General features: G+C 39.6%; 1 protein-coding gene across 10 annotated transcripts in view; it reads left to right on the top strand.

The window, feature by feature from the left end:
• PARP4 (poly(ADP-ribose) polymerase family member 4) overlaps positions 1-20,707 on the top strand; it is a 103,799-nt gene that overhangs the window by 22,322 nt on the left and 60,770 nt on the right. For all 10 annotated transcript variants that reach the window (XR_013447052.1, XM_078070613.1, XM_078070614.1 and 7 more), the window contains 6 exons: positions 3,238-3,398; positions 7,137-7,271; positions 10,160-10,255; positions 15,919-16,102; positions 16,512-16,668; positions 17,929-18,053. Coding sequence is in view for 9 of the 10 variants with exons in the window: in XM_078070613.1 (XP_077926739.1) it covers positions 3,238-3,398; positions 7,137-7,271; positions 10,160-10,255; positions 15,919-16,102; positions 16,512-16,668; positions 17,929-18,053 (858 nt within the window). In the remaining variant the exon portion in view is untranslated. The remainder of the gene's footprint in view (positions 1-3,237; positions 3,399-7,136; positions 7,272-10,159; positions 10,256-15,918; positions 16,103-16,511; positions 16,669-17,928; positions 18,054-20,707) is intronic.

The raw sequence follows: 20,707 nt of genomic DNA, 5'->3' as shown, positions 1-20,707 counted from the left end.
AGATCAAACATGGGCCAGCGGGAGGTGATAACAGAGTTTATTGAAGGTAGAGAGAGAGAGCAGGTACAGACAGTGTTTGGGAGACTCAGAAAGGAAAGGAGGGGGTCTTTGCTTGGGGCCTGGGGTTTTTATTGAGGATCATGGTCTGGCACCCAGGAACTGGTTAGAACAAAGGGCCCAGGTGTTATTCCTTGGAGCCAGGGGGTCTTGTTGTGGAGATGTCTAGTTCTGGTGGTCTGGAATGCTCTTAAGATAGCTTCATCAGTTCATTCTCACCTACTCCTTCCTTAGATGTTATCTGTTCTTGAGAAATCTAGAGGACATAACTCCATTTGCATCACAGGCATGTGTAAAGTGGAGGTCCTAGCAAGAATAGAAACAGGAAAAGGAACAAAAGCAGATTTTTATGGAGTCCTTCAATTTCCCTATCTCAAGGAGATGAGTTAGGATTCTTTTTGCAAAAGAAACAGAAAGCTGTCATTGACTTAAACAATGAGGACACTTATCACCCTGTGTAACAAGAAGCCAGCTGTAGGGTGGCTTCTGGTCCATTCGCTTAGAGGTAGAATTATCAACGAGGACCCAGCTTCTTTCCATCTCTGTGCTTCCTGTAAACTTAGCTTCCCTCTCAGCCTGGCTCACCTTTCATGACCTCACAGCTGCAGTTGTTCATAGCATCTCAACCAGAGTATTTCTTTTCTTGTCTCTTAGGGCAAGCTCCCCTGGCCCTGTAGACTCTTTGGTCCGTTCTTTGCTCAGAACTGAGTCACATGTGCATTCCTAAGCCAGTCACTGGCAAGGAGAGTGGAATTACTAACTGCAGAAATGGGCCCTCTCCCTTGAGCTGTAGGGGAGGGAGCAGGGCTCAGTTAGCAAAGAAGAAAGCAGGAAGGCAGCCCCAGTGTCCCCCTCACCTTAGATGAGACCAAGTCACTCCCTGGCTCTGAGTTGCCTCATCTGTGCATGAAGGAATTGGGACAAGATCAGAAATCCATGACGTAGACTGCAAAAGAGTTCGTAGATACGAAATAGCGCATGTTTGAAGGAAATTGTAGCTTTCAACAGATTCCTGGAGGCATCTGTAATCCAAAATAAGTGAAGAATCAACAAATGAGATGAACCAATAAATGAGATGTTAAAGGAGCCTTCCAAATTTAGTTTCATGATTTGCCTACCACCCAACATTAAGAACCTCAGTTGCTGGTTCTCCTATTGAGAAGGTGTATGTAGTGCCCATCCAAATACTTATTCATTTAACTTTTTTATTTTCAGTAGGTAATATATTTGTATTATTCAAAAGTCAAAATTATGTTTAAAAGGTATACTCAGAGTAATCTGTATTCTACCCTGCCCCTCCTCCACCCATTCCAACTCCCCAACTCGCTAGATAACCATTTTTATTAGTGTCTTGTCTTTGCAGTGTCTTTATGCAAATAGCTATAAATATGCACATATATACTTATTCCTCTCCTCTTTTTTTACATAAAAAGTTGTATACCATCTTTGCTGTTCTGCACCCATTTTTCCCACTTAACATATCCTGTGATTGAAAGCATCCTCATTCACCACATGGTATGGGCATTCCCTAATGCCAGACAGTTGGATTGTTTCCAGACTTTGCTACTACAAACAATGCCAAAGGGAATATGCTTGAATATTTTTTTTTTTATAATTTTTTTTTAAAGATTTTATTTATTTATTCATGAGAGACAGAGAGAGAGAGAGAGAGAGGCAGAGGGAGAAGCAGGCTCCCAAGGAGCAGGGAGCCCGATGCGGGACTCGATCCCAGGATGACCTGAGCCGAAGGCAGACGCTTAACCATCTGAGCCACCCAGGCGCCCTATGCTTGAATATTTGTCATGTCGTAGCTGCACAGGAGTGTCTCTGAGATACATCCCAGAAGTAGAAGTGCTGGCTTATGGGATCAATGTATCTGTAATTGTGATAGATTTTGTCTTATTCCCTCATAAAGGTTCTACTATTTGCCCTCCCACTATCAGTGAACGAGACTTTCTATTTCCTAGAGTTTTACCAAGTGTATTTGTCAAACTTTCAGACTTTACCAATTTTATGGATGAGAAATGACCTCTCAGTTACAGGATTTATATTTAGTTTATGAGGTTTTTTTTTCTGTGAACTGTCTATTCATTTCCTTTGGCCCTTTTTCTTTTGGATCTTGCTATTTTTCTTCATGATTTTTAGGACCTCTTAATAAGTTAGGGAGCTTCATCTGGGATATGAGTTGCAGATATTTTCTATAGTTCGTTTTGTTTTGTTTTACTTTGCTTATGGTGAATTTGGGGTGGTTGGTTGACCTGTTCTATTTTACCATATAGAAATTTTTTACTTTTATATAGAAAAATATATCAGTCTTTTCTTTTATGGCTGGTGTATTTGAATTACAGTTAGCCCCTCCCCACATTGAGGTCATAAAGATGTGTGGCAGGCAAGATAGGGCTCCCCTGTCAATATCTCTTTCATCTCAAAGATGGTAAAAGCAATACATCCCTATAATAAACGTAATTCAGATTATGTAGGAACTATGTTCCCTCCTCAAAGCTCCATGACCTATGGGTATACCAAGTATACTTAGGTTCTCTCTCAGGGAAGACAACCATGTCTTACTCATTTTTGTATCGTTCAAACCTGAAACAATGCCTGGCATACAGAACATGCTTATTGAAGTTTTGCTAACAGAATTGGACTTGAATTCTGATGATCTGAGTTCCTATTTAGTCACTACCCCATCTTTGCCATGGAATCTTGAGCAATTAATTCAGCTTCTCAGAACCTCACGTTCCCCATCTATACAATGAGGACAATAAGATCTAATAAGACCAGTGCTGTACTGTGGATTAGAGGAACCATGTACCAGAAAACACTTTATCAACAATGATGTGCTATCCTGATGTACACTATTATTATTATGGTATATTATGCCATCCCTGAGGGCACAATATATAAAAAAGGTATTACCTTTAATGTGCAATTTACATATTGATCAAAAGCTTTGGGGGAGGGGTGCTGGCTGGCTCAGTCAGTGGAGCATGCAACTCTTGATCCCTGGGTTGTGAGTTTAAGCCCCACATTGGGTGTAGAGATTACTTAAAAATAAAACCTTAAAAAAAGACTTCGGGGGGGGAACCTTATTTTTCCAGTCTTTTTGAGAAAGTGTAACGTGCGCTAAATATTTTGATATATAGTGATTCTAACATCTTGTATTATTTCCATCTACAGCTAATAAGAGACATGGTTAATGTCTGTGAAACTAATTTGTTCAAACCCAACCCCCCATCCCTTGCCAAATACCGAGCTTTGAGATGCAAAATTGAGCATGTTGAACAAAACACTGAAGAATTTTTCAGAGTTAGAAAAGAGGTTTTACAGAATAATCACAGGTATGCATAAAGGAAATGTCTTAGGATCTGTTATTATGTAATACTATTTCAGATTCTGTTAAAAGAACTACTCTCCATAATTACGTGTGTAATTTAATCCTCTGTAACAAGGTAGCTATGTTGTGATGACAGATTACTTTCTTCTGTGCTTATAATGGGACTTGGGGACGCCTGGGTGGCTCAGTCGGTTAAGTGTCCAACTCTTGATTTCAGCCCAGTCTTGATCCTGAGTTGAAGCCCCACGTTGGGCTCCATGCTGGATTATATATATATATCTGTATATAATAGGCCTTGGGACAGTATTCTGTGCTTGAAAACACTCCCTACTACTCTACTCAAAATAATTTCAAGTTTACCTAATCTTGCTGAGAATTAAATTTAAAAATTTTAAATCACGAGGTATTTTTTTTGTTTTGAAGGATATTATATAGGAAAATCCACTTAAGATTTTAAGATGCAGGACTATATGCGTGGCAGCTTCTAAAATGGCCACTCCATGGCATGAAAACACTCAGTTGAAAATCTGGAAAATACGTTAAGGGATATGACACCCCTAAATGTCAGTCACATTTGTTTCCTCATTGACTGTGAGTCTGTGTTGCTTGTGTCCATGTATGTTCTGCAACCCAGGGCAGCAGCAGTAACAACAGACGCATGTGGATCTGCTGCTCCGACAAGCCCTCGTTGGGCATTAGTTAGTTCCTCTGAGAGCCTGGACCCAGCTTCAAGGTTCAGAAACTAATTTGATGGGTTATTCTCGAGGGTGAGAGTGACTTGCATTGGTTTGGTCATTCATCCCACTAATGTAACTTCCCAGCACTCCTCTGCCTGAAGTCTTTCTTCTGGACCTTTCTGGCATCTCGACTCTCATTAGGTATAAAGGGCCAGGCTAACCTTAATCAGCCTCACACACTGCTTAGAGCCAAAGGTGGTGAACTGCAGCGCCTTGAACCAACTGCGGAGGCCAGTTGTACATTTTTAGGAATTTTGTGAACTGAGTACAATCAGTAACTTGAAATTGGCTATGGTGGGAAGATTTATACCATGGAAATCAGCAAATGCTACAAATCAGGGTCGTGTGTGGGTTTTGCTTTTGTTTTGAGAACTGGTTTTCCAGCACCTTGCTAGAACCAGACCCACCTACACCTCCCTTATGGACTAATTCAGACCTATCTAAAATTGTGTTCTGCCTTCCTCGATCAGTCATCCTCAAATGCCATTCTCAGCATTACTTCACACCCACTAAGATGGGTATATTTTTTGAAAAAAAAAAGGAAAATTGTAAGTGTTAAATGAGGATGTGGAGAAATTGGAACGCTCATACAGTGCTTTTGAAAGTGTCAGATGGTGCAGCTGCTGTTTGGCAGTTCCTCAACAAATTCAACACAGATTTCTTATCTGCCCCAGCAATTCCACTCCTTGTTATATACCCCAAAGAATTGAAGCAAGTACTCAGACAGATACTGGTGCATGAATGTTCATAGCAGCACTATGCACAGTAGCCAAATGGTGGAAACAACCCAAATGTCCATCAGGGGTTGAATAGATTAACAAAATGAGGTAAGAAAAAAAAAAAAAAGGAATGAGGTGCTGATACATGCTACAAAATGGGTGAGTCTCAAAAGTATTATGCTAAGTGAAAGAAGCCAGACACAAAAGACCACATATTGTATGATTTCATTTATATGCAATATCTAGAATAGATAAATCGAATCCATGGAGACAGAAAGCAAATTGCCTAGTTCCAGGAGAGGGAAGAATGGGGACTGACTGCTAAATGGGTATGGGGTATTCTTTTGTAGTGCTGAAATGTTTAGATAGAAGTGGTGGTTGCACACTTTGAGTATACTAAATACTACTGAACTGTACACTTCTAAATGGTTAATTTTATGTGAATTTTATGTCAATTAAAAAATCATTTCCTGTACATCTTTTCCAGATTTCACTTTTATATATAATCAAATTATTTTTATTTCTTTTGATTTGACTTTTGACCCTCCCATAGGTATCTGCTAGGATCTAATACTAATTAAGAAACTAGTAACAATAAAGGTAGAATCAGGAGGAGAGTAAATGACTTTTTCCAGGGAATCAAAGAAAAGGAAGAGCCATGTCTTCAAGCCTGGGGAGGGGAGTGCAGTTCAACCATTTAATGTAACTCAAGCAGGCCTTGGAGACCTCACCTCACACCCAAGTGATGTTGAACTGTTCATATGACAAAAGTGGACCTCTCCCTATGGAGAGATTCTGCTGCTGTGAAGAATTAGATTTTCTCCATTTCATTTCACTAATGATGATTATTTCATATTAATTTTTTCTAGTTATAAAATTCATGTTCTTTGCTGAAAGTTTAGACAATATGTGAAAGCATGATGAAAACCGAAGATCACCCAAATCTCACCACCCAGAGATAACCCAGAGATAATATGACCACTGTTAACATGTTGGTGTAGAATATATCTCAAACTCAATTATTGATTCTTCTCCACATCTAATGGTGTGCTGGGAAGCCAGCTCTCTGAAATAAAAGTCCTGACTTATAATAACTGTTGGTTTCTGTGGTGTAAATATTCCTACTATAGCTAGTGTCAAGCTATCAGTGTGACGCCGAAGAATGAGGAGTTGGAAAGACCTGCTGGATAGGCTCTCTTACATCCTCTACCCCACAACTCTGTCCCTCCATAGTCCCCCAGTCTTTCCCCATGCTTCCCCATCCTAGTCACCTACCCAGAGCCACTGTCAACTCTCCTTCATCCCCACATCACTGTGCCCTGTCAGTTCTGTCTCCAAAATGTCGGAATCCATTGGCATCTTTCATTCACACTGCTGCCACCTTTAGTCCAGACACCAATGTCTCACCTGCTTCCTGACGCTCTTTCTGCTCCTGCCCCAGCCAATTGATTTTCCCAAAGGAACCAGTTAGGTCTTAAAATATATACTGTATTATGTCATGTTGCAATAATTGTCACTTTCAAAGACAGGCTTTTCTTGACCATCCTCTCTCTCTGCACCTGGTTGGCTTGCTGAGTAGAACTTAAAATCAGTTATTTGTTAGCTTTTAATTTTTAATTTTTATCTCTCTCCATTAGAATTCAAGCCCCATGAAGCCAGAGACCATAGTATCTCACTTCCAGGGCCTGGCAGAATACTCAGCCTAGAGTGTATAGGGTGTATTATTATTATTTTTTTTTTTTAAGAGAGAGAGAAATGAGAGCACAAGCACATGCGTGTGGGAGCAGAAGATGGGGAGGGGCAGAGAGAGAATCCCAAGCAGGCTCCATGCCTGGTGTGGCACCTGACCCAGGGCTTGATCTCATGACCCTGAAATCATGTCCCCAGTGAAATCAGGAGACTGATGCTTAGCTGACTGAGACACCCAGGTGCTTCCAGAGTGTATTTGTTGAATGAATGAATGCATGAATGAATTTCATCTATATATTATATGTATTATATATATTATATATTTGACAAAATTTGAGATCATACCATGTATAAAGTTTTGTAAACTATTTTTAAAATTTATTTTACTATGAGGTTTACTTCATATCCTTATTTATTTTTTAAGAGTGTGATTTTTTTAATGACTACATATTTCCAGGAAATGTTGTGTTGTGATTCACTGAATCCATTCCATAATAATGGCTATTTGGGCTGTTTTGCGTTTTCTGCTAATAATGATTTTTTTATTTTGCTTTTGATTATGCAGTCTCAAGGTTTTTCTTCTACTTTTTACACCAGAGGTCCAGTGGACATCTTGCAGATATTTAGAGTTGGCAGAGTGAATGAAGCCACAGAGTTTTTGAGCCAGCTTGGCAATGTGAAGTCCTTACTGCATGGATCTCCTGTACAAAGCTTTGTAGGGATCCTGTCCCGGTAAGAGGATACCATCTTTATTTTCCAAATGTTTCAGCCTCATGAACATGAAGTGCTCTACCTTTTTTCCTATTTTTTTTCCATATTACATGGGCCTCTTCAGTTAAAATCAGCTTATTGCATTCCAGAGAAAACCGAACACTTTAAATTGTAACAAGTGTAATTTAAATTATGTACTTTATGTACTTTAATTTAATTTATGTACTTTAAAATATTAAAGTATAGTACATGGGTATGAATTGTTTCTTGAAAACAGTATCATATGAAGAAAGGGGATTCTCTATTTCATGGCTCTTCTATGTTATCTAATCTAGGGAACATCCAATACTTAAGGAGAAAGGTCTAGAAATTAGAGTTACCTAGATACTGTGAGTTATCTATTCAAAACATAACTGTAATTTTCTGTTTGCTTTGAATAACCACTTAATATTAGAGCTGAACTGCAGTCACAGGGAGCAGGGGAGGATATGATTATATCTGGATCCTTAATTAAGTACCTAAGAAGAAAAAAAATACCTAAGAAGAAACATAAATATACAAGATCCATCTGGAAAAAATTTTAAACTGCCATTGAAGGACCCAAAAGATACTTGGACTAACCAGAAGGATGCCAATTTTCCTTGAGTTAACCTATAAATTTAGAGCTATCACAATAAAAGTGCTAACAAGATATTTTTTTAAGAAATAAAAAGCTGGGCGCCTGGGTGGCTCAGTTGGTTAAGCGACTGCCTTCGGCTCAGGTCATGATCCTGGAGTCCCTGGATCGAGTTCCGCATCGGGCTCCCTGCTCTGCAGGGAGTCTGCTTCTCCCTCTGACCCTTCCCCCTCTCAGGTGCTCTCTCTCATTCTCTCTCTCTCAAATAAATAAATAAAATCTTAAAAAAAATAAAAAATAAAAAGCTGATTCTACCGTACATATTTTTTTAAATTTGATTTTACCAGGGTAATTCAGAAAAAGAAGATTAATGAGGAAGAATTAACCAGTCAGACACTAAAAACACTTTATAAAGCTATGTTAATTAAAACAGTGAGATCGTACCTGAACAGATGAGTCACAGAATAAAGAATCCAAAAGTAAATATAAAAACATAGAGGGTTTAGTATATGATAAAAGTAGCTTTTATTTCTGTGGAAGAAAGATAATTTCTTCAATACTATATATTGGGACAGATTACTACCTGGAAAAAATACAAAATTGGATTCTTACCTCATTCCTCACACTTAAATAAACTTCACACAGAACAAAGATTTAAAAATTTAAAATTAGGAATGGCTGGATGGCTCAGTCGGTTAAGCATCCGACTCTTGATTTCGGCTCAGGTCATAATCTCAGGTTCCTGGGATGGGACCCATGTCGGGCTCCAAGCTTGGTGGGGATGGAGTCTGCTTGTCCCTCTCCCTCTGCTCCTCCCCCACCACCACCCCCCCCCCCGCAAATAAATAAATAAATAAATCATTCTTTTTAAAAAAAATCTAAAATTATAGGTACTAGCTTTACTTTTAAAAAAAAGGTTTTTTTAAAGATTTTATTTATTTATTTGACAGAGAGAGACACAGTGAGAGAGGGAACACAAGCAGGGGGAGCGGTAGAGGGAGAAGCAGGCTTCCCACTGAGCAGGGAGCCCAGTGTGGGGCTCGATCCCAGGACTCTGGGATCATGACCTGAGCCGAAGGCAGACGCTTAACGACTGAGGCACCCAGGCACCCCTAAAAAATTTTTTTAAATAAACTTTAAGTAGGACTAAAACCCAAAAACCATTTTACAAAATTAATTACATTTCATAATGCAAAATTCAAACAGTAGATATTTATGTAATAAAAGCAGAAGTCTCCTTTTATCCACCTTTCCAGAGATAACCATGGTTTAACTTTGATTGCAAAGAGTTCTTAGCAAAGCTAGAAGGCCAGTAGAAACCTGCATAAGTTCTTGAGCCAGAAAGAAATGCAGTCAGCATTGGGCTTAAACATGGTTCTATTGAGTGCTGGGGCCTTGACAGGTAGGAGACAGAGCCCTGAGGCAGGAAAAATGGCCAGCATCTCAGGGCTGACCAAAACAGTGATGAGAAATGGCCATAGCTTGGTATATTTGAACAGCACCTGGACATTTTGCCTTTCATTTCATGCTCTTTATTTACTTATTGTCTTTTAATTGGTGTATTTTTTTCCAGCTTTATTAAGGTATGATTGACAAATAAGAATTGTATATATTTAGGTTGTACGAGGTGATTTTTTAGAGGTGTATAACATGATGACTTAATGTACAGGTACTTTGTGAAATGATTACCACAGTCAAGGTAATTAACACATCCATCACTTCACAGAGTTATCTTTTTTCTTCTTGTGGTAAGAACACAAGATCTGGGGGGCGCCTGGGTGGCTCAGTCGTTAAGCGTCTGCCTTCGGCTCAGGTCATGGTCCCAGGGTCCTGGGATTGAGCCCCGCATCGGGCTCCCTGCTCCGCGGGAAGCCTGCTTCTCCCTCTCCCACTTCCCCTGCTTGTGTTCCCTCTCTCGCTGTGTCTCTCTCTCTGTCAAATAAATAAATAAAATCTTTAAAAAAAAAAAAAAAGAACACAAGATCTGCTCTTAGCAAAGAGTTTTATTTATCTTATTTATCTTAAAATTGAAAGTTTGTATACCCTTTAGCCAACATCTCCCCATATTCTCCAACCCCCGGTCCCTAGAAACCACCATTCTGCACTCTGGTTCTATGAGTTGGACTTTGCTAGATTCCCCATATATGTGAGGTTGTGCAGTATTTGTCTTTCTGTGCCTGGCTTATTTCATTTAGCATGTCCTTAAATAGTACCTGTCTCTGCTAGAATTCTGAGGCTACAATAAAAGATAACTTTCTTCTAGTAAATCACTGTAATGTCTTTTTCTTTTTAGTGGGTTGCTTTTACCCCAAGTAGTTGAAGATCGTGGCACAAAGAGAACAGACATTGGAAATCTTGGGAGTGGAATATATTTCAGTGATTCACTCAGGTTAGTGTATTATATATACTATACATTATATCGTTAATCCTGTTACACCCATCATCAAGGATTTATTACCAAGTAGTTGCTACGTGGTTTCCTCCATCTTTCCTTTGTGAGGGATTTCTCACCCGAGTAACAGATCATTGAAAGCAACCGGTTTTCTCAGTATACTATAGAAACATGTCTTTTGAAGCGGAGATTTGGGAAAATTTCAAATCATCTTAGTGATTTTACTATCCTGAGGGTCTTTACATTTCTTTTACTCATTTAATCCTTACAACAACCCTCTCAGGTCAGTTCTGTTTTATCCCGTATCACAAAGAATACTGAGTGACACTGAGGGTATCTTGCCTAAGGTCACACAGCATTTTGTCTTTCTCCAGGACCAGTGATCTTAACTTCTACAGCACAGGACCTCTTCTCAAAACAACTTATCTATTGTAAATAAACTCTGTAGACCTAGAATAATATTTCATGGTCAATGTCCTTGTTAATATTTAAATCTGTCTTCATAATAGCCACAATGTATTGAACACCTTGGGATGCCTGGGTGGCTCAGTCTGTTGGGTGTCTGCCTTCGGCTCGGGTCATGGTCCCGGGGTCTTGGGATCGAGTTCCATGTTGGGCTCCTTGCTCAGCAGGGAGTCTGCTTCTCCCTCTGCCTGCCACTCCCCCTGCTTGTGCTCTCTCTCTCTCTTTCTCTAACAAGTGAATAAATAAAATCTTTAAAAAAAAAAGGTATTGAACACCTGCCCTGTGTGAGGCACCAGGCTATGTGCTTCATGTATATTGTCTATAAACCTCACAAGTGGTCTTGTGACATCATTTTATGAAAAAGAAACAGACTGATGGAGGATAAGTAACTTGCATAAGGTCACAGAGCTAGTTATAGGATGGAGCCTGGGTTCAGGCCCAGGACAAAAGGTAATTATCCAGGATATTTAAAGAATTCCTACAAATCAGTAAGAAAAAAATAAAGAGCTCAATAAGCAAATGGACAAAAGACATGAGCAGGAACCTAATAGAAGAGAAAACATGTATAGACAATGACATTTGAAAAGATTAGTAATCAACAACATGCAAATTGAACTATAGTATGCCATTTTACACCTATCAGAAAAAAAAAGTTTAACATCTCTAGGTGTTGGTGGTGAGTCTCTAGAACAGTCTGAACTCTGAGACCCTGTTGTTAGGACTATAAAATTATAAGCCCTCTTGAGAAAATTTTGGCATCATCTGCTATAGTTGAAGAGCATAGTTGATAGTATGACAGGAATCCTATAGATTAGCTGGCCTATGAACCAAGAAGCAGTGGTTCTCAATCCTGGCTACACATTGGAATCACCTGGAGGACACTGTTTTAACTTGAAGGATTTTTTTTAGTTTTTTATTCCAATTCCAGTTAGTACAGTATAATATTAGTTTCAGGTGTACAATATAGTGATTCAACACTTCAGTGCAGCACTGGGTGCTCATCACAAGTGCACTCCTTGATCCCCATCACCTATTTCCCCCATCCCCCCACACCTCCCCACCTGGAGGAGCTTTTAAATATTACTGGTGCTGATTTCACCCCAGATCAATTAAATCAGGATCTCCAAGAGTGAGGTTGGGTATCAATAGTTTTTTAAGCTCCCTAGATGATTATAATATGCAGCCTGGGTTGAGAATCACTACCCTAGTAAGTAGACATAGACCAGGAGACATGTACAGGAATGGCCAAGAAAACTGTAATACTGATGTCCATTGACAGTGGAATGGATCAAAAAATTTTGGTGTAGTCCTACATGGAGTGCTATATGGCAGTTTTGACCAGTGTACTACAGCTACACATGTCTAATGGATGAGCTCCAGGAACATAATGTGGAGCAAAACATTGCAATGTGATTCTATATGTATGCAAAGTTCAAACACAAGCAAATATAAAATCAATGCGCAGAAATCAGTTGCATTTCTGTACACTACCAATGTGACTGAAGAAAGAGAAATTAATGGAATCGATCCCATTTACAATTGCACCAAAAAACCATAAGATACCTAGGAATAAATCTAACCAAAGAGGCAAAGAATCTGTCCTCAGAAAACTATAAAATACTCATGAAAGAAATTGAGGAAGACACAAAGAAATGGAAAAACATTCCATGCTCATGGATTGGAAGAACAAATATTGTGTAGATGTCAATGCTACCTAGAGCAATCTACACATTCAATGCAAACCCTATCAAAATACCATCCACTTTTTTCAAAGAAATGGAGCAAATAATCTAAATTAAAATTTCTATGGAACCAGAAAAGACCCCAAATAGCCAGAGGAATGCTGAAAAAGCAAAGCAAAACTGGGGGCATCACAATTCCAGACTTCAAGCTCTATTACAAAGCTGTCATCATCAAGACAGTATGGTACTGGCACAAAAACAGACACATAGATCAATGGAACAGAATAGAGAGCCCAGAAATGGACCCTCAACTCTATGGTCAACTAATCTTCGACAGAGCAGGAAAGAATGTCCAATGGAAAAAAGACAGTCTCTTCAACAAATGGTGCTGGGAAAATTGGACAGCCACATGCAGAAGAATGAACCTGGACCATTTCCTTACACCACACACAAAAATAGATTCAAAATGGTTGAAAGAACTAAATGTGAGACAGGAGTCCATCAAAATCCTAAAGGAGAACACAGGCAGCAACCTCTTCGACCTCAGCCACAGCAACTTCCTCCTAGAAACATCACCAAAGGCAAGGGAAGCAAGGGCAAAAATGAACTATTGGGACTTCATCAAGATCAAAGGCTTTTGCACAGCAAAAGAAACAGTCAACAAAACCAAAAGACAATCAAAAGGATGGGAGAAGATATTTGCAAATGACCTATCAGATAAAGGGCTAGTATCCAAAATCTATAAAGAACTTCTTAAACTCAACACCCAAAGAACAAATGATCCAATCAAGAATGGGCAGAAGACATGAACAGACATTTTTCCAAAGAAGACATCCAAATGGCCAACAGACACATGAAAAAGTCCTCAACATCACTGGGCATCAGGGAAATCCAAATCAAAACCTCACACCAGTCAGAATGGCTAAAATTAACAAGTCAGGAAACGACAGATGTTGGCGAGGATGCGGAGAAAGGGGACCCCTCCTACACTGTTGGTGGGAATGCAAGCTGGTGCAGTCACTCTGGAAAACAGTATGGAGGTTTCTCAAAAAGTTGAAAATAGAGCTACCATACGATCCAGCAATTGCACTCCTGGGTATTTACCCCAAAGATACAAATGTAGGGATCTGAAGGGGTATGTGCACCCCGATGTTTATAGCAGCAATGTCCACAATAGCCAAACTATGGAAAGAGCCCAGATGTCCATCGACAGATGAATGGATAAAAAAGATGTGGTATGTATATACAATGGAATATTATGCAGCCATCAAAAGGAATGAAATCTTGCCATTTGCAACGACATGGTTGGAACTGGAGGGTATTATGCTGAGCAAAATAAGTCAATCAGAGAAAGACATGTATCATATGTGTAAGACTGTTGAATCACAGACCTGTACCTCTGAAACAACCATGAGAGCCTATGGACTCTGAGAAACAAACTGAGGGTTCTAGAGGGGAGGAAGGTAGGGGGATGGGTTAGCCTGATGATGGGTATTAAAGAGGGCACGTACTGAATGGAGCACTGTGTGTTATGCACAAACAATGAATCATGGAACACTACATCAAAAACTAATGATGTAATGTATGGTGATTAACATAACATAATTTAAAAAAAGAAAATAGAGGGAAAAAATACTATAAAAGAAAGAAAAAATAATATACACCAAAAAACCAAGATAGCAATTAGATTACCTCTGGGTGGCAAGGAAGGTGATACCACAGGGCAACATAGAAGTCTTGATGATGTCTATTTCTTAAATTAGGCAGTAGCCATGTGGTTGTTTGTCTTATCATTCTTGAAACTTAACATTTATAGTATAAATGCTCTTTCCTATGTACAAAATATTTCAAAGTAAACTTTTTTAGATGTCAAGATTTTTTTTTTTTTAATAAATTGGCATTCCATTGAATTTAACCAAGTTGAAGTCCTTGGTGACTTTGGACAAAGTGGTTTCAGTGGAGAAGCCAAACTGCAACAGGCTGAGGGGTGATGGTCAAGCAAGCAGGTAGAGGCAGCCATTGAGAAAGGCAGGGGATGGAGAGGGAGGAAGCTGGGACAGAGTCAAGGGTCACATGGAGGGAAGTTTATAGGAGGAATGGGGGAAATTGGTTATTTTTTTTAAAGGGGACAAGTCTTGGGACACCTGGCTGGCTCAGTTAGTGGAGCATGCAGCTAGCTCTGGATCTCAGGGTTCTAAGTTCAAGCCCCGTGTTGGTGTAAAGATTACTTAAAAATAAAATATTTTTATGCTGAGCGAAATAAGTCAAGCAGAGAAAGACATGTATCATATGATCTCACTGATATGAGGAATTCTTAATCTCAGGAAACAAACTGAGGGTTGCTGGAGTGGTGGGGGGTGGGAGGGATGGGGTGACTGGGTGATAGACACTGGGGAGGGTATGTGCTCTGGTAAGCACTGTGAATTGTGTAAGACTGTTGAATCACAGACCTGTACCTCTGAAACAAATAATACATTATAATATATGTTTAATAAAAAAAGAAGAAGAAGATAGCAGGAAGGGAAAAATGAAGGGGGGGAAATCGGAGGGGGAGACGAACCATGAGAGACTATGGACTCTGAGAAACAAACTGAGGGTTCTAGAGGGGAGGGGGGTGGGGGGATGGGTTAGCCTGGTGATGGGTATTAAAGATGGCACGTACTGCATGGAGCACTGGGTGTTATACGCAAACAATGAATCATGGAACACTACATCAAAAACTAATGATGTATTGTATGGTGATTAACAACATAATAAAAAAATTAAAATAAAAAAATTAAAAATAAAATATTTTTTATAAATAAAAGGGGGCAAGTCTTAGAGGGGATACAACAAACACTTTTACATTTGGGTCTTGATTTGGAAAAATAGAGGTCTGTCCCAAAAATGTTGCTCCCGAAAGTGTCCTAGCCTATGCTCCTTAATTGCAAAAGTTGCTTTTTTAAAGCTGCTGAGCCCTGAAGAAAGTCAAAACAAAATCTGTCACTTAGATGTCATTTGAAATTTTTGCTTCTCCATTTGGATTCAGAAGCCTTTGTGAGAATACAGTGCCCATCTTTCCCTTTGAGCAGTTCTTATTTACCTGGTATTTCATGTTCTCTCTGAGCTTCAGTGCAGAGGAGTAATCTATTTGCTTAATTAAAAAAGTGGGGAATTTTCCTTCTCTTTCATCACTTTGGTGTTTACCATACCAAAATATGTGTTTTAGTAATTAATAAAGATTTGGGAAAACGGTGGAATTCATCCATCCCTGGAAGAAAGTACTTTGAGCACTGCCTAACACAACAGAGGGCAACATATGTACTTTTCACATTAAAGTTTTAAATAAATAAGTGAACAATGAAGTTCTAAATTGAATCTTCAGAGATATTTCAATAGCAGTAAAATTTGGAACATTCTACCAGTACAGTCGTTTAGACAGTATTTCACATATAGAGATGGATAATGGATAATAAAATATTGTTGCCATGACCATGAATTACAAACACGTACTTTCTTCCTTTCCCAATGCAGCACAAGTATTAAGTACTCCCACTCAGGAGAGACAGATGGCACGAGGCTCTTGGTCGTCTGTGATGTAGCCCTCGGGAAGTGCATGGACTTGAACAAAAAAGACTTCTCCTTGTCGGAAGCACCACCAGGTTACGACAGTGTCCATGGGGTGCGAGCAACAGCCACTGTCACCACAGACTTTGAGGTATTTGTTTCAAGAAACAGGCAGAGAGGCTCCTGTTTTTATTGAATATGCTTAAGTTTAAGTAATTATTGCATATCTGTGACTCCCTGAATTCAGTATTTTCTAAATTAGCAAACCTGCAATTCTGCCTTTTTTTTTTTTTTTTAAGATTTTATTTATTTATTTATTTGACAGAGAGAGACAGCGAGAGAGGGAACACAAGCAGGGGGAGCAGGAGAGGGAGAAGCAGGCCTCCCGCTGAGCAGGGAGCCCGATACGGGGCTCGATCCCAGGACCCTGGGATCATGACCTGAGCCAAAGGCAGACGCTTAACGACTGAGCCACTCAGGCGCCCCTGCAGTTCTGCTTTTATGAGAACATTTGCCAATAAAGGTTTTTCCCTCCACCTAATCATTTCTGTTGGTTCTAGGATGATGAATTTGTTGTATATAAAACCAATCAGATTAAAATGAAATATATTATTAAATTTTGTATATCTGGAGATGAAATAAAGGACTTTCATCCTTGTAATACTACTGAAGTAGAGGAATACAGACCTGAGTTTTCAAATTTTTCAAACCTTGAAGGTAAGACAGTTTTCTTGAATGCTGTCTTATGTGGTATTTATAGGACTCAAACTTTTTATTTTTAGACGAATTTATGCTCATGTTCAGTAATTGTATCTATGACTTCATATATAAATATTCCATTTCCTGTTTTATTTTGTAAAAGTAAAAACCAGGATACTTAAGAGAGCTTAAGTGATCTCAGAATCACATATTACTTCATTAATACGCCTAAGTTGAGCTCGTACACCTCCCGACAGCCGATGCTAAAACCCACTGAAGCACTTTAAGATGTCGAAGCACAAAAAGTGTAATGGGGGTTGGTGAAGTGGACAGAAGACACAGCTTTAGAATCAGGAAGCTCGGGTTCAAGTATCAACTTGCCACTTACTAGGCTGTGCAATATGAAACAAACTGCATAAGCTTTTTGGGCCTCAGTTTCTCTGTGTTGCAAATGAGATCAATATCTGCATTAAGCGAAGGTACTCCCAAAACTGTAATATGCAGCTTATATATTAGTAGTAGAAATATATGAGAGGGTGATAGCTTCTCAGAAAATCATAAGCCCAAACTATGATAATATTTATTAATAGCATTGTAAGAACTCATTAACATTTTTAACTGTGATCAGATTATTTTTTGTCAGAAATGTATGACTTCACATATAAGAAAATGACTCCTGTTTTTCCTCTGGGAGCATTAAATGAAATGTCTGGCAAGAGAGTATATATTTACATTTCTAATTATATGTGTATTTTTGTAGCACCTCGTATAGAAGGGGAACATTTTTCTCATATGCTGTATTAGAAGTTTGATCCAGTGTTCCTTGGATTGAAAGTCTAAGGAGTCTCATATTGGTCCGACACGCTTTTGTGGCACAATAAGTAATAGTGACTGACCAATCAAAATTACAGGCCAGGGAATGGAGATATCTAGATTCATGCATAAACTACACTTATAAATTCTTAAAGACTTTTGTGTACTTGTGTGTTTTTAAATGTATGTCTTTCAAGTAATTGAGTGACTCTACATTTTCAAGATGAGTCCTCAGAGTCTGTAGATTAAAAAGGCAGAGTGTCTCTTATGAAGGCTGCCCCCATTTTTTTCATGTGGGTTCACTTACTTTACAGCATTGGCTATTGAAAATCATAAGATGCCGCTTGTCCGTTTTTCCTAAAATATAATGAATGAAGGGAAGGGGAAGGAACAACGATTAAGATAACAGAAACAGACAGTGCAGGGATGGTTTTTAAAGCTAACATTATCATTTTTAATATGTAGATTATCAGTTAGCAGACGCCAAACCTTTCAGCAACATCAAGTCTGGCCTGCAGGATGTCTCTGGCAATTCAGTTCCTCTTGAGGATGTTCACATCAAGGGAAAAATAATAGACTTCGTAGCCCAGGTATGTTCTTTGTGGTTTTATGATACTTTAAACAGATAAATAACAATTTGATTATAGTCGCATGAATTAAACAAAACATGCATTTCCAATTCATTGAGCACCTACTACATACCAGGGACTGTTCTAGGTCTAGGCATACAGCGATGAACAAAAGAAAAACTGCCCTGTAGAGCATACATTTTATTGGGGGACTAGGCAAAACACATGATAAATAAATAAAATGTATCCTAGAGGAGACTAAACCATGTGGACATCTAGGGGTCGCTCATTCCAGGTGGCGAAAACGAAAACAGCATGTGCAAAGACCCTGTGGTGGGAGCAAGCCTGATATGGTCAGGGACATCAAGGAGGCCACTGTGGCTACAGCAGAGTAGAATGGGAAAGCATGGCAGGAGATTGGATTAAAGAGGTGGTGTGGGGATCAGCTCACATCAGGACACAGGCCGTACTGAGTGAATGGATTCACTCATTTCTGAGTGAAATGAAAGCCTTTAGAAGGCTGACCGTCTGTAGATCAGAGGTTCCAAAGACCCCTTCCTTGCGTTAGACTGATTTGCTAGAGTGGCTCACAAAACTCAGGGAAACATTTTACTTACGACATTAGTAGTTATTACAGAAGAATACAACCGAGGAACAGCCAGCTGGAAGAAACGTGTAGGGCAAGGTGTGTAGGAAGGGGCACAGAGCTTCCCTGCCCGGTCCAGGCACGCCACTGCCCTGAATCTCCACGTGTTCACCAGCCTGGAAGCTGTCTGAAGCCTGTCTTTTTGGGTTAACACAGGCATGATTGATTAATAAATCATTGACCATCAGTGAGTGAACTCAATCTCCAGCCTCTCTCCCCTCCCCTGAGGTCCGAGGGTGGGGCTGACAGTCCCAACCCTATAATCCCCTTGGAAACCAGTCCCTATCCTTAGGTATTTTTCAAAAGGCACCTCTTTGACATAAACTCAGGTGTGGTTGAAAGGGGTCTGTTATGAACACCAAGACAACTACATTGTTCTTATCACTTAGGAAATTCTGAGGGTTTGGGGAGCTCTGTGCCAGAAACAGGTACAAAGACCAAAATATATGTTTCTTATTATAAATCACAGTATCACAGGGGGGAATTGCTGGAGATGCACTGTTCTGTAGGGGGAGGAGGATGAGAGCTAATGCTCAAGTGCAGTGCTTGGCCTCAGCCAGAAGCATGCAGCTAGTGCAGCGCGGTCGTGGAACAGAAAGGAGAGTTCATGGGCAAATGTGCAGGCAGGCTGCCAGTATACTGGGAAGGCTCTCTGTTTTCTAAGATTTGACCTCCTCATTGGTTCCTAAACACTGAGGACTACACTGACCCACTAAAGACCTCTTAGAAAAATTAGAACATCTGAGTCCAGTATTGTGATATTCCCCTCTCTTCAGAGGGAAATCAGATTAATTGTAGTGGTCACCTTAAACTGGGGAAATGGGGTATGGTGGGTGGGACAGGGCATGCTACCCATAATATCTGTACCAGTTTGCATATGTCTGATTGCTGCCTCCCGGGCCCACTCTGATCCATACCCATATCCCTGAATAGCTCAGGGAGACCTTATAGACCTTGGGAGACCCTGATGTGGACTCATGGTAAATGTTCTGACCTATGCTAATCTGTTTGGAGCCACTTAGGATGTGTGACCACAGTGGTTACCACTTCCTATGAGTCAGGCTCTGGATTGAGTTTTTCACATGCTATATTTAATCCTCCCCAAAACTCTATGAGGTGAATGCTATGATTATGCCCATTGTTTAGATGAGGAAGCTGATATGCAGAGACATTGAATGACATGATAAAGCACAGATTTGAACCCAGATCATTCTGATTCTCAAGTCCAGCCTCTTTAACCACTATGCAGTAGTACAACCTGGGATAGATTGTGTAAAGCAGAGAATTTGGGAGTTTGGAGGCTTAGTTTTGAATCCTTGCTCATTCTTTTCTATCTCCTTCCTTGGGGAAATTAGTTAACTTCTTTGTGCCTCAGTTTCCTCAAATGTAAAATGGAAATAATAATATCTGCCAGCCAGCATGTGGCTATTAAATACAATGACTATAAAGGACATAGGGCATTTTTTTTCACAAGCAGTAGATAAAAAACTGAGTGTGTTACAAGGAGAGGCATACGTCCTCTGTACATTACTTTGGATTAGACAACTTGCACCATTTGATATTTTAAACCTGATGAAGCTTTTTCCATGGATAACTTTGCCCAAAAAATAACTCATGATTTAGCAGTGAATTTTTCACTAATTTGTGATTAGACAGCTGGCTTGTAGATTGTCATTGAGAATCCAAGCAGAGGCCCAGCGGCAGGGACTTGTATGTTCGTGGCTCACATATTTGACTCTTCTCAGAATGAGTTTAGTGTTTTTAGTTTAATAACTAAACTAAAATAGTGGTTTCATCTGAAGGTGGAAAATTAAGATGTCAAAAATTAGTACAGTGTATTATTTTCTCTTCTAAGTCCTAGTAAAAATACTTCTGTCATCATTACCGAAAATTTCTTGCTTTCTGAGTGCCCAGTCATATTATGGGATGTACAGAGAGTGAAGCTGACATAGACCTGACCCCTGGGAACAGACCTGCTAACTAGATGCAGGCAGGACATCCACAGAGCAGGATAAAAACATGAACCCAA

The sequence above is a fragment of the Halichoerus grypus genome, chromosome 4 (assembly GCF_964656455.1).
Source record: "Halichoerus grypus chromosome 4, mHalGry1.hap1.1, whole genome shotgun sequence".
Taxonomy (NCBI): Eukaryota; Metazoa; Chordata; class Mammalia; order Carnivora; family Phocidae; genus Halichoerus; species Halichoerus grypus.
The sequence above is the reverse complement of the archived record's forward strand: the minus strand, read 5'-3'. Positions and strand labels throughout refer to the sequence as shown.